This window comes from Naegleria gruberi, assembly GCF_000004985.1.
Source record: "Naegleria gruberi genomic scaffold NAEGRscaffold_10, whole genome shotgun sequence".
Taxonomy (NCBI): domain Eukaryota; phylum Heterolobosea; class Eutetramitea; order Acrasida; family Naegleriidae; genus Naegleria; species Naegleria gruberi.
Window position 1 is genome coordinate 189,122 of NW_003163317.1, and position 13,583 is coordinate 202,704.

General features: G+C 33.9%; 5 protein-coding genes and 1 non-coding gene across 6 annotated transcripts; 4 read left to right on the forward strand and 2 right to left on the reverse strand.

The window, feature by feature from the left end:
- Nucleotides 1-437: 437 nt before the first annotated feature.
- NAEGRDRAFT_57286 (alpha tubulin suppressor family protein) lies at nt 438-6,490 on the reverse strand (the record flags this gene model as incomplete). Its single annotated transcript, XM_002680268.1, has 3 exons — nt 438-1,260; nt 1,356-4,168; nt 4,420-6,490. The coding sequence occupies 3 exons, from the start codon at nt 6,488-6,490 to the stop codon at nt 493-495; spliced, it is 5,652 nt and encodes a 1,883-aa protein (XP_002680314.1). The 3' UTR covers nt 438-492.
- Nucleotides 6,491-7,245: 755 nt separating this feature from the next.
- NAEGRDRAFT_47059 (uncharacterized protein) lies at nt 7,246-8,970 on the forward strand (the record flags this gene model as incomplete). The annotated part of the gene is made up of 3 exons (XM_002680142.1): nt 7,246-7,389; nt 7,449-7,821; nt 8,105-8,970. The coding sequence occupies 3 exons, from the start codon at nt 7,246-7,248 to the stop codon at nt 8,968-8,970; spliced, it is 1,383 nt and encodes a 460-aa protein (XP_002680188.1).
- A 166-nt stretch (nt 8,971-9,136) lies between these two features.
- NAEGRDRAFT_64435 (uncharacterized protein) lies at nt 9,137-9,925 on the forward strand (the record flags this gene model as incomplete). Its single annotated transcript, XM_002680143.1, has 1 exon — nt 9,137-9,925. The coding sequence occupies one exon, from the start codon at nt 9,137-9,139 to the stop codon at nt 9,923-9,925; it is 789 nt and encodes a 262-aa protein (XP_002680189.1).
- Nucleotides 9,926-10,092: 167 nt separating this feature from the next.
- Nucleotides 10,093-10,163, reverse strand: NAEGRDRAFT_t170. The gene has a single exon. It is a non-coding gene; the product is annotated as a tRNA-Trp (tRNA).
- A 611-nt stretch (nt 10,164-10,774) lies between these two features.
- On the forward strand, nt 10,775-11,323 carry NAEGRDRAFT_64436 (uncharacterized protein; the record flags this gene model as incomplete). Its single annotated transcript, XM_002680144.1, has 1 exon — nt 10,775-11,323. The coding sequence occupies one exon, from the start codon at nt 10,775-10,777 to the stop codon at nt 11,321-11,323; it is 549 nt and encodes a 182-aa protein (XP_002680190.1).
- A 279-nt stretch (nt 11,324-11,602) lies between these two features.
- NAEGRDRAFT_78780 (uncharacterized protein) lies at nt 11,603-13,580 on the forward strand (the record flags this gene model as incomplete). The annotated part of the gene is made up of 1 exon (XM_002680145.1): nt 11,603-13,580. One exon carries the CDS (start codon nt 11,603-11,605, stop codon nt 13,337-13,339), a length of 1,737 nt encoding a protein of 578 aa, XP_002680191.1. The 3' UTR covers nt 13,340-13,580.
- Between the last annotated feature and the right edge of the window lie 3 nt (nt 13,581-13,583).

The window sequence follows — 13,583 nt, forward strand, 5'->3', positions numbered from 1 at the left end:
CTTGGAACTATTTTCCTCTCAAAATATTGAAGAATTATTCAAAATTTCAGTCTATTACATCATTTCCTTATAAAAATCTTCAAAAGAATTACATACAGTTCATCTAATCAGATATGCTGAGACAGGACTTCAATAATCCCCTCTCTACAATCCGAACTACATAACCATTTATCAGGCTTCCACCAGAAACTTAGGGAGATGCACTGACTTGTGGTCTAGCTCCTTTAATTGGTAATTAATTAACTATTTGTAATTCTCAATACATTTTGCTCTGAAACATGGTGTTGGAAAGGAGAAAAGAGAAAATGTATTTGTTATTGTGGTTTAGTTTCTTAATTAATGAAACTGTTGTGTTTCTATTTTTAAAATAATCAGTTTAATTTCAATATTGAAACTTGTGCAAGGAACCAACAAGTGAACTTTCTATTCAAATCATTCTAGGTAGCATGTTTTTTAATTGAAATGTTTCTGTTAATATTTTTTGAATTGCTGTTAGTCATCTATTTTATCTAGGGAATGACGTGTATCTACCTCTTCAATTATTTCTTCGTCTTCTGTTTCAGAACTCTCTTCAGAGATGGCTATCTCATCATTGTTATCATAGGCCTGTAAATACCTTTTGCTTACTTGTTCTTGTTGGGCGGCATTGATGGAAGCAACAATTTGAGTACCACCCATGTCGATGGTTGTGATTTGGCTGGGTTGTTGCTGTTGGTGTTGTGATTCAATGAAGGCAAGAGCATTCGTATCGATTTCAATAGTATCCTCCCTGGTGAATCCAACTTCCTTCATGGTTTGTGCTTCCATTTCCTTCTTTTTGAAATAGGCCATATATGCCTTTGTAGCCATGAGACGAGAGAATGTATCTTGTAAACTTGAAAGGGTTGATTCTTTCAATTGATCAATTAAATCAGACAAGAAAGCAGCCGTTTGATAATTGATTAATTCAATGCTCCTATTATCCACTCCACTAACATTTGGTCCCACAACTGGTGGTTGTTGCTGCTCAGTTTTGAAGATGGCATAAAATTTCTTATTGTGATTAAATGTAGAGGAATCTGTGGAGACTGAATATTCATCTCCAATATAGGATTCCATAAATGCAGAAATCTTAGTCTTTAGCTCATAAGGTATTGCAACTTCCAAACTAGAACTTGTCTTGACAAATGAATTGTATATATCACAAACTTTCTTATTCATAGTTTGTGGATCTGTCTTGTATTTCTGATCTTTGAGTAATTCCAAAACTTTACAACATCTCTCAAATAAAATTAATAATTCCAAAGAAAATTCCTTGCAACAAAACTAAACACATGTTAATGTTGAATTTCAATATAGCAATGAGATCTACCTACCTTATAAATTAACTCTCTTCCCTCTCCAGTTCTATCACCAATTGTCTTAATTAACAAGACAGTTATTGGATTCTTTCCAGTAATTGTTGCTTTTTTATCTTGCACAGAAGTTCTGGTCTTCCATTTTCTTCTCTCCACGATAAGCTGCATAAACACAACAAATCCACTCGTCAATAATACGTAGCAATAATCAAAAAGGAAATACAAGGTACCATGTGTACCCAATATAGTCAATTTCAAACTTGTTCTCCAATTTGGTATATCTATCATACCCACTACAAAAGTTGAAATTCCAATTAATAAACTCAAGGAAGTAACTATTAGGAATTCTGATCTGTAACATAGAGGGTCATCATAATCACTAAAGTACGTTTGAAATCCACAAGAAAGCTCTTCCATTTTCCTTGTTTTCGATAGGACCTTACTCATGTATGTGGAAATATTACTATCACCAAAATTGAAAATTCTCTTACAAAAGTCATAGAATAACCATTTCCTGTTAATAAACAAATCAAAAGACAATGCAATAAATCCTGGAAGTACAAATCCAACAATCAATGCTGCCAGTTTCACATAGCCTATAATAGAGACAACCACTGAGAATGTATCTCCAGAACTAGAATTGAGTATCCATAAAAAGAATGGTGTTGGTAAATTTACAATAATGATTAGACTGATAATAGCCGACAGGTAAATTCTCTTAGATGCCAACTTGGATAAAAACCTCATTTGCATAGTTTTCCTCTTGTAGTTTGATACGAGTCCTTCGTCGTTAAATTCTCCAACTGATATTACTGTATCTTCCATCTTGTCTACAATTCTAATAACTCTATATAAATTACGAACAAATGTGTATCTTATCAACGATACCAAATAGAGCATAGCAAGTGTTAAATAATATGAATATTCAATAGCATCATAATTAAATACTGAATAGATATCGCTGATAACTCCCAACGCATTGAAAATTACACTAATGACAGCACTGATCATGGCTGTGTGAAGTCTACTTTTGACAGGTTGCTTTTGTCTGTAAATGAAGAGAAATCCTACTACAAGTAATGAAAAAATTCCAACAATGGTATGTCTTACTGCTCTTATGTAATAGTAAATTTGAAACATTGATGTTTGATAGATTTGAACGTAGTAATCACAATCTTCATCATAATAATCAACAGAAAAATCTACTTCATGAGCTAAATAATAGGATTGAAGAGAGTCCTTATTCATATAGGAATTGAGAAAATCTTGCTGACCTTGCATGGTAGTATTTTTGTATCCTGCGTTAACTATTGGCATGAAATAAATAAAATATTTGTGATCTGTTGTGTTGTTATTATCCTCAGAGAATGTACGAGTGTTGGGTAAATTCTTTGGTCTGACAATTGAATTCAGTCTCTTTTCAAAGTAAATATATGTTCCTCCTGTATAGGGCGTTACGTCGTGTATTTGATAGACACAAAACTTGGAATATTCACTATAGGTACCATTCAAATTCACTCTTTCACCAACTGCAGTTGGAGAAAGAGCCATATTAACATCATCATTACAAGTTGGATAATGATCATAATTTTTCACTGTCGTAATTGTTCCTGTATATTTTCTCAGATAGGGGTTTGAACTGTTATCATAGCCCACATAAAAAGAAGGAAATCCATCTCCATAAACAGCATGAAAAGTTGCTTGTGGTTGATTCATAAAATCCAAAACCTTAATCTTTCTATTATCCTTAATATTCTTATCGAAAAAGTATCGATACTGAACCCCCTTTTCGTCTGGTTTCGATGTCTGCAAGTTATTATATATCTTATCAAACCCTGCATCAGCTGTAATACCTTTAGAAAATCCAAAAAGCTTGAAATTTCCTGCACTAATAGACAAATTTGCCTCTCCAATAATGATTCTCATTCTAACTACAGGATTCACATTTGGATTCTGAAACCTTGAACTCTGCGTATCATTGAAGAGGGGATAATAATTCTGAAAGGTATGATTGGATATGAATTTCCATTGTAAAATAGCTCGTCCCTTCTTATCACCATCAAGTGGCAACACTCGACAATGGGTAAATTTCTCCGATATTGTATTAATTGATAGTGTTGTTCCATTATTCCCATAAGTGAGTGCATCACCCTTTGTTAAATTCCAAAACTTTTCCACTAAATTATTCCTCCGAAATTCATTCAATAATTCCAATGATGATGGTGATGATGGCAATAATTGAAAGACACTAATTACTATCGGAAGAGAAATAATCATGAGCAAAAGCAGTCTTAGTACTTTCTCCTTTCCAAAGCACGTTTGTGCCAGCAAGCCAAGTTGTTCCGTCTTCACAAGCTTTGGAAGCAGCTTACTGTGAAACGCTTCATCATCACAATTTTCTCGACTTGTTATTACTTTATCCACAATTCTACCTTCCTCCACACCATCATCATCAACACCATTATTATCATTCTTTATTTCCGTCCGTTCAAAACAAACATCATCCTCATCGCCATTATTCTTATAATTATAATTCTTATCATCGTAATTATTATTACTATTTTTCTTCAATAACAATTCCAAGCTATTATCAAGAGTATTGCCATGAATATTATAACATTTCCCAAAGTTTTGATTTTTTACGGATTGAATATCTTCCTCATCATGGTTGAGATGATGAATTGGATAATGATGATGATGAGATCGAATGATGTGAATCATGTTGTTCAGAAGTATCACGATAAATGGAGGAAAAAAGTTCACGATAGAATGGTACTGAGAGGATTCTTTGAACCAACTGCTGGTTATTGTCGAGTTGTTGTTGTTCATTCCTTGAAGTGATCATCATTGTGGGGATGATTGGTGGTGGTGTGGAAGAGAGGATGATTCGAATGGTGAGATTTGTTGTTATGATCATCCTCGTGCTCGTGATGCAAGTCGTTTCTAACTTGCATTTTTTTATTGTGGTATCTCTGGAAAGTTGTGTTGGCATTTGACAGGAGTACTTTTCCGCAGCAAATTCAACAATGTTTTATTTACATGACAAGACAATTTCTATCTGATGAATTATTCATCTTTTTACCTAAACTCTTGTTTCCAGAAGATGAAGGTTTCTGGTGATGTCTATTGACATTGGCATGTACAGGTGCATTTGGATTGTGTGATCCGCCAAGAATGGATTTTATCACTTGTACATCATCCTCATCATACTCATCAACCAAATGTTGTCTTTCACCATCTTCCAGTAAGCTATCATAAGCATCCTTTTGTTCTTTCATGTATTGGAATACTTTCTGTTCATTGTCTTGTTGTTTGGATCTGGCAAGAGTGAATTCTTCATGGACTATGGTGATGGTTTCGATCAAGTTTTGATCTAATTCAGCTTCCAATTGCTCTTGTGTGTAATTTGTAAAGTTTCTGGCAATGAGATGGATACAACATTTTTTGACAATTTCAGCTTGACACATTTCAGCAACTTGACACATTTGTAAAACGTTGGAAGGTTGAAGATAGAGGACAATCTTTCTCTCTGCTGCAAGTTTGAGTGTATCAATGTTAAATCTGGTAGCCAGTTCAAGGAGAGGTACACTTTGCTCAGCAGTCAACTCATTATCATTGATATTTCCACCTGTGTAAATGTGTTTCAATAGAATTTCGAATGAATCTCTGGTGGTGCTGTCGAGGTGAATAACCTTTTGGAAACTTTCACTGAATTGACCAATGGAGAACATGGCTCTGAAATATTCCAATCTGGCACATAAAATACAACGATGTGATCTGATAAATGTTCCATCATCCAATGAAAAACTCACGTCTGAGAGGAAGGAGAAGATGGTATCAGCTGCTGGGTCATTAAGTCCTGAACTTTCTCTCATTGCCAATTTGTACAAATTTTCAAAATCTCTGGTATAATCACTCAGCTCTCCAAGAAGACTGCTTGATCCCTTGACTTTTTCATGGATCATTTCTTTGGAAACCACCTCAATCATTGTAGCTAGATCCTTCTTATTCTCATCAGATATATCCTCTTTTTTTAACAATTCTGTCAAAATTTTGGTAGCTGCTTGTGTATTGTTAATATGTTCATTAATGATGAGAAGCATTCGTTCATTCTTTGCTGAACGACCAGTTGCATTGGTATAAATGAAATTCAATAGTTCATCCAATTCTTCTTGACTTTCAACAAAATCCAGGGTAATTACTCTTTCAATGTGTGATGTATCTGTGACCTTGAATTTTGATGATTGATTATTATTCGATTCCAAATATTCCTTAATCAATAAACTTGTAAATAAAGGACTACGGGCACTAAGAATGGCAGCATGGCAAACAGCTTCATGTCCATTCTTTGATTTGAGAATACAATCAGCATAGTATTGAGTTTCTTTCAAAAGTTTGGTATAACTTGCTGTGAAACTCATACCAGTCACTAAAAACATATTGTAACCACCAACAAAAACATCACCAATATAAGTTTCAGCAATGGAACCGACTGGAGTTGGATCATTAACATATTTACCGTGACCATGCCCCAAATTAAAGTGCAAATTGTGTCCCCAAGAGTAGACATTTCCATCATTGGTCAAGACAATAAATGAACTGTATGATGAGGCAATCTTTTTGATATTTCCTTTTGAAATTGGAATGCTCACCATTGTGGGGTTCATAATTTCACTGTTTGCATCACTGAGATGATCATTCTTTTCAGTTTTTGCTGTTTTAATTCTTCCCCAAACATAAATATTACCCAAATTATCCAAAGCCATTGTATGTCTCATTCCACAACTCACTTGAACCCAACGAGAACCACTCTCAGCATATGGATGTTTCACTTCAACAATTTTTTCCTCACTAATATGAGCACTACCGTCCTTAGTCACTTGGCCATCACTATTTTTACCATAGCCAAACAATTTTCCACTCTCAGTCAATACAAATCCATGGTGAGTTCCACAATTCACACTGGCACAAACCTCTGAATCAATCAATGAATTTCTCACCATGACAGGTTTATGTCTATTCTCCAAACCCCAAGTGAATAATCTTCCATCCTCACTCACAGCAGCCGAATGTCCTTCACCAGCTGCACAATCAACAATTCTATGCGAAAACAAGTATTGAATTGGTTCTGGTATTCCACACAATGAAGACATTCCGTGCCCACATCCCATTCCAAAGCCGAAACTAAATAAAGTTCCATCACAAGTCAAAACGAGTGAATGTGTCTTTCCAGCACTTGCTTTCAATACACGATGATGTGCACTTGTACTGAATGGTTCTTTAACTTCGATCGGAAGTGTATAATTTAAAATATCAAGAGATTCAGGTTCACCTAAACCAAGAGCACCATATCTATTTCTTCCAACTATTCCATTTAGTTTAGAATAGTTTTTTATATGATTAATTATAAAAAGATCAAATGATCATTACACTACCTCCATAAAGATGTCCACTTGTAGTAACAATCAGAGAATGCCACAAACCCACCGAAATAGACTGAATATCGAGAGACGAAAGTTGTGGAGATTCCACCAATGTCGTCTGAGTTTTATAAGTATCAAGTGCTAAACCACCAAATCCTCCGAAACCAACTTGCTACTGTTGGAAATGTATTTCTATTAGAAACTTACCAGCAAGAGTTGCAGACATTTTTTTAGATGTTGATAACAAGTGAGAACTCGAATCATCATAATTGTTGGGAACAACAGAACTTGTTTACAATACTTTTTAATATTGCATGACATGTTTAATTTGATTGCAACATAACCTTTAATATTAAATTTTAAAAGCCAAGTTGACCATACTTTGAATCCACCAAGATTCTTCTAGCTCACTGAAAGAGTTAGAGAAAGAGTGAACCACAAATGGCACGCACAAAATCCAGGAACGAAACTAGCAGTAATAAAAAATGTCGTTATCTGATGATTCTTTCACAAAGACAAAGAGAAAATACTCCGATTATGAAAAAGATTATAAAGAAGAAGATGATGCTGATGATGAATTAATTTATGATCGTTTTGATAAGAAACGTAAAGGTGAAGAAGAATTAATTGTCGGAATGAAAACAATGTTAAATGTTCAACCTGATGAGGTGATTTTCTTACTCCGAAGGCAACAATTGGTATTTCGAGTGTTTCTCATCAATTTAGAAGAGTTTGGAAAGAAACTCCGAATGGAATTGTTTACAATATGATTATTCAATTGAACTATTCCTTTAAGAAACGTTCCTGTTCCTTGGATGATAGAATTCAAGTGGCCAATTTTTCCAAATCGGCAATAATAGGAGCTTTCATTCAGGGAGAATCATCAGAAAAGATTCTTTCAAAGACAGAACGTTTTGTTGATGAATTAAGCAAAATTAAGGATAAATCTGAAAATTTCACAAATGCCATTTCAAGAATTGACAGATTTGATTATGGACAAGATGACAAAATGTATTATGGAGCTTCCCTTCGTAGAGCTGCTGGTTTTGAAATATCCTTTGGTAAACTTGGAGTATTGAGATATTGGCAATGGAAAGAAAGAGATGAGGAATTTGGAGATTCCACAGTATTTGCTAAATTATCCAAAAAATTGGAAACTTTGAATTTGACAGAGGAAGAATGGGATGTTATCATTGAAAATTCGATTGGATATTTGGAGGAAGAACAAGTGGAAATTTGTTTTTATGAATTTCAGTATGAAGAGGAGATGGGAGATTCAATTTTTATGGATAATGAATTGGTACCATCACTGCCTTGTGATTAAATTCTATGATTGGCTGTCAGCTTTCAATTTTACAATAAAAAAAATGTCAGCACAAGAAAGTGAAGAAACATCAAACTCATGCTACTCTTCAGATGATGAAGAACAGAGTCAGGGAACAAAGAGAAAGCTTGATGATGATGATTTTATTTCCAAAAACAAGAAACAAAAACAAACAATTATTGGAGTGCAAACTCTCGGACAAATGCCAGACGAAATTATTGAACAAATATTCGATTTTATTCCGAACAGATATTCGGCAATTCGTGTTTCTGGTGTTTCTCAACAATTTAGAAGAGTTTGGAAGAAGACTACTTTTGGAATCGTTTACAATATGATTATTGAACTAAACTATTCTTTTGTGAAACATTCGTATTCTTTGGATAAACAAATTGGAATTGGCCGAATTGTTAAAGAAGAGATCAATCAACTGTTTGCTGAAAAAGAAGATGAAAAGCAAGATTTATTTTATGAACAACAGGCTGATCTTTTAATTGAAGAATTGAGGAAAAAAGAAAACATGTCAGAAAACTTTACAAAAGCACTTTCAGAGATTACAAGATTTGATTATGGAGAAGAGAGGGATGTGCCTAATGGAGTATGTATGGGAGTGAGTAAGGGAATGGAGATTGAATTTGGAGATCTAGGGATGATTAGATTTTGGAAATGGGATCAAATCTATGTTAAACATGGAGACTCTATAGAATCTGGCATAATGTCGGAAAGTTTACTTGATTTGAATTTGACAGAGGAGGAATGGAATATCATTATTGAAACTGCAGGTAGTAAAGCAGATCTGTGGCTTAGATATAAAAACTTTGAGCACCACAATGAAGTGGGCTCAATATTTGAGGATCATTTGTTAGAAATTTCAAGTGAGCTTTGGTGATGATGGAACATAAATTGAGTTTAGAATATTCAAATATTGCTAGAAATAATTATTTTCTGTTCAATAAACCCAGTATCAGTTATACTAAAGTACTTCATATCATGCCGCGGTATTATCTTTCGAATAATTTCACAGTTTACAAAATATTATTTTTTTTTTTAAAAAAATGTCATCACAACAATCTAATATTATTGATGATAATCAATCCACAATGAAAAAACATGACAAAAATAGCCAAATTTCTCACCACCACAAGAAAAATCTGGCAAGTCAACCTGAGGAAATTATTGAGCAAATATTCGAATTTATACCTAGAGATGAAATTATTCGTGTATCGGGAACTTGCCAGCAATTCAGGAGATTGTGGAAAGAAAGTCCTCATGGAATAGTTTTTAACATGATTATTCAACTAAACTATTCCTTTCAGAAATATTCCTATTCTTTGAATGATGAAATTGAATTGGGAATATATACAAAGGAAACAATTAGTAGAATGATTTGTAAGAAGGAAAAGGAAAGGCAACAGTTATTTAATCTTGAAAAGAAAGATCGATTGTTAACTAAATTAAGTGGAAAGGAAAATATTTCTGAAAATTTCAACAAGGCAATTAAATTGATTACAAGATTTGATTATGAAGAAATAGAAAGAGAACACAATAATTCACCGTGTTATGCACGTGGATTTGAAATTGAATTTGGTCAACTTGGAATGATGCAACTTTGGAAATGGAATTATTTAAGAGAAGACCACAGCGAATTATCAGCCAAAATGTCAGAAAAATTGAAATCATTGAATTTAACAGAAGATGAATGGGATTTCATTATCAAAATGGCATGTAACTATATTAATTTATCGAGGGTTGATTTGGATGATTTTTACTATCAAGAAATTCGCGAATCAATATTTAAGGACCATTATATTATGACCAAACCTATAATTTCTTTCAGGTTTTAAAAGTGTTGATTTCAAATTATAAAATAAAAACTGAATGTATTTAGTTAAAGCAGGTTTGAAACACTTTCGTATGTGATTTTAATTTTGTTGGTGTTATCTTGTAAATCAAAATTACAGGCTAAGGAACTAATTCAATAAAATAGCATTGCAACAAAATTAAAATCACAGGGGGCGAGGGGGAATCGAACCCCCGGCCACAGCTTTGGAGGCTGCGATGTTACCATTACACCACCGCCCCTTGTGTGATAATATTGTTTTTGGCATTCAATATAACCTGATTGAGCATCAATAATAATGCTTTATTCCCTATCTCTTATTTCTCTTACTAAAAGTCAATATCGTTACTACATGAGGAAAGCAGCAGAAGCCTTTCTCTTTGTTGATGAAGTAATTCCCTTTTCTGTTTGTTGAGCTACTCTTGTTGTTTTGTTCTTCTTATCGAAACATGACCTATCAGTGCGAACACTGTTTTCGTCATTCAACTCCATTTCGCTCCACAAGGACAGTAATCGAGGATTAACCACATCAGCAAGTGTTTGAACATGACTAAAACGTTTCTCCCAACCATTCAACTTGACTTTAACCTTGAGCAAATTTCTCAAGTTGCAAAGGCAATTAAATCCACCTCCTCCACATTTTCAAAAGCATGATCTGATCCCTTGCCGATACTCCGAACGTCCCCTGTTTGCCAAAATCTTCAACAACCTTTCCAAAGTCAAATTCTTCGACAGGGTACATCTTCAAGGAAAGATCTTTTTTTTTCTTTTAAAAGCCAACTTGCAGGTTTAAGAATATTTGGTTTCGTTTACAACAAGATATCCACCAATGAAAATCTACAAACAAAAAAAAATGGCAACAAGCAAAAATCAACTTGTTTTAACCATGAGCGATTATTATGATTGCCCATTGCATGGAGTGGCCAATCTCTTCGATCAGCCACACATTTACGAGAAACATGGAACAATCGATAACGATTTTGAACCCTTTTATTATTTGAAACCAATTTATGATACAAATTTTCTCAAATTACTATTGGAAGATTGGGATATATGGGTGAGATATTATGATACAATGATTCGGAATGAACTTGGACCCAAAGATTTGCATCCCTGTTTAGCCATTGATCAGGAAAGAAGTAAACAAGTGGAAGAATTATTAAAGAAATATTCGTATAATATTTCTACTGAGGAAGTTGATCAAGTGATTAAGGCATATGGAGAATTTACACCGAAAACAAAGGTGAGAGGAGTTGCAAAGCCGGATACGGTTAATTGGAGTAATATTGAGTATGGAGCTAATTATTCAGTATTAAATTTTCTTTCGGATACGAGAGGAGTGATAAAAAGGGATAAATTGACTGATGTGACATTTGAATTCAAGTATTCTGAAGATGAATAAAAAGGATTTAGGAAATATCAATTTGATCAGTAAGAATAAGCTAATCTCCTCAATTAGCTCACTATTAGAATCTAGTTGAAACTCAACTTATCTTCATCAATATTTTCTTCTATTAAAGAAGAACTAATTTTTCACATTAATAAGGAAGATAACATTAATTACAAGATTTTTATGATATTATCGTGATTTTCTTAAACCAAGAAAGAAAACAAGAAGAAAACCAAAGAATACATTTCGAGTTCTAAAAAGATCCAATCTATCTCACATCACATAAAAAAAATGATTCAACTCCTTGACTTGGATTCTCTTGCTTCCATCTTCTCATTTCTTCCTGACAATCACCGAGGAAAATCTGCTCAAATATTGAAATGTGTTTCCAAGTACTTTTCCCACTTGTTTTCAGTAAATTATAATCATCAATATACTGATTACTTTCGGGAAGTGTTCGGATCAATGTTTGTGCCAAAGATGTATATTCAACTATGTAGGCTTTCTACTCAGTCCTCCGATCGTGATGAATTTGGAGATCAATTTAGCAATTGTTTAAAAAGATTATTCGGAAGAAGATTTGAAGCAATTTCCAAGACTGAATTTGAATTGGAGTTTGATTTTCCAACTACTACTGAAGAGAAGAATACTGAACATATTTTGAATTTTCTTCCACACATTGTGGAGCAGAATTCAGACGAAAGGCAATACTTGTTGGATGATGAAAAACATTCTGCCAATCATGATTTGATAAAGCAACTGCTACATTGGAAGTTTAATTCTAAAGATTCACTGACATTGAATAATTATCGGAACTTTGATAAAAGGAAGAAAATCAATGCATTTCGTTTCTTCAAAAAATTCAAATTTCATTTTCAATTAGTCACTAACTCCACATTGGGAGAAACAGAAATTTACACTTGTAAATACTTTAATCTATTCGAAGTATGGGATAATGTCATAGTTCCCAAACTAGATTCAACTTCTGTTAGATGTGAAATAGAGAAGAGTTCAGAATCTCAAGCTTATGGAATTATTCGTTCTTCTTTTCTGAACTTCATCAAGTATGCAGAAAAATATGGAGACTTTGAATTGCAACAAATATATAATGGGAAAGAGTTGGATGAATTACAAAAAATCTCACAAGAAGGTTCTATTACTGACTTGATTGACTATTTGACCATTTCAAGAAATATAATAATGCATTTCACAACGAGTATACTCTCCAACAATACCAACCTGATTCGATATTCTTCCATAGAGAGGCCATACTTTCACCCTAAAATACGCACTGCTTTGGGAATTACTGAGAACCTATCACTCATACCATGGAATGTATTTACCAACAATATTAGACTCGAGTTCTCTTCAATCATTCTCTATCACTTGTTGGAGGATGCGTTGAATATTTCAGAGGAATATCTCACCAAGTACAGAAACATACACAACCTACCAATATATCACCAGAAAGAGCAGAGGATTACTTTTGTATCGAATAGGAACAATTTTGTTCTCAAATTTCAAACCCTTGAATTCTACAGAACTGTTGCCATAATTAGAAATAACATTGTGACAATACCCTTCTACCCAAGTGCATCCCTTGAGGGTTTCTCTCATCATGTTCCTCGCGACCAAGTATCAACCTTCCCTACCACCTTAGATTCAGTCAATCTGTGTTGCATGAAGTACTGCACCTTCAATACTATCACTGCTCCATTATGGTGTGTTCCTTGCTGTTGCTGGTGGGGTGCCATGACTTGTTGTTGTCTCTATCCTCTATGTTATCAAGCAGAGAAATTGCTCTCTGGAGATGGTATGTGTGATGCACTGGTGGACAGCAAACATAGATGCATGTCGTGTTTTGATTGTGATGTATGTTTATTCGTTTCTGCCAACTCCTTGTGTTATCCTTGCTTTTTATTAAAGGCCAGGGTAACCGATGGACCTTTTCTACCAGAGGCCAGAAGTTGGACCATTGCTGACGACAAGATATTTGGAAATAATAATAACTATTGCAATATTCTGTAGTTTATGATGAAGGAAGAAAATCAAATAGGAAATATCAATGGTTGAATTCATTGTTTCTTACGGAGCTACTCGGACAGCTATTGTAAAAAGACTCAAGTGTTCGTTTTGATTGGATTCAATTGATGCATTTATAACACCACAACCATTTTAAATGTTTTTTAAATGTTTATTGAACATTGTTCTGAATAGTTCCATTATTGACAATTTGAACAATCCAAATAATATTATTTTATCATTTTCTAAA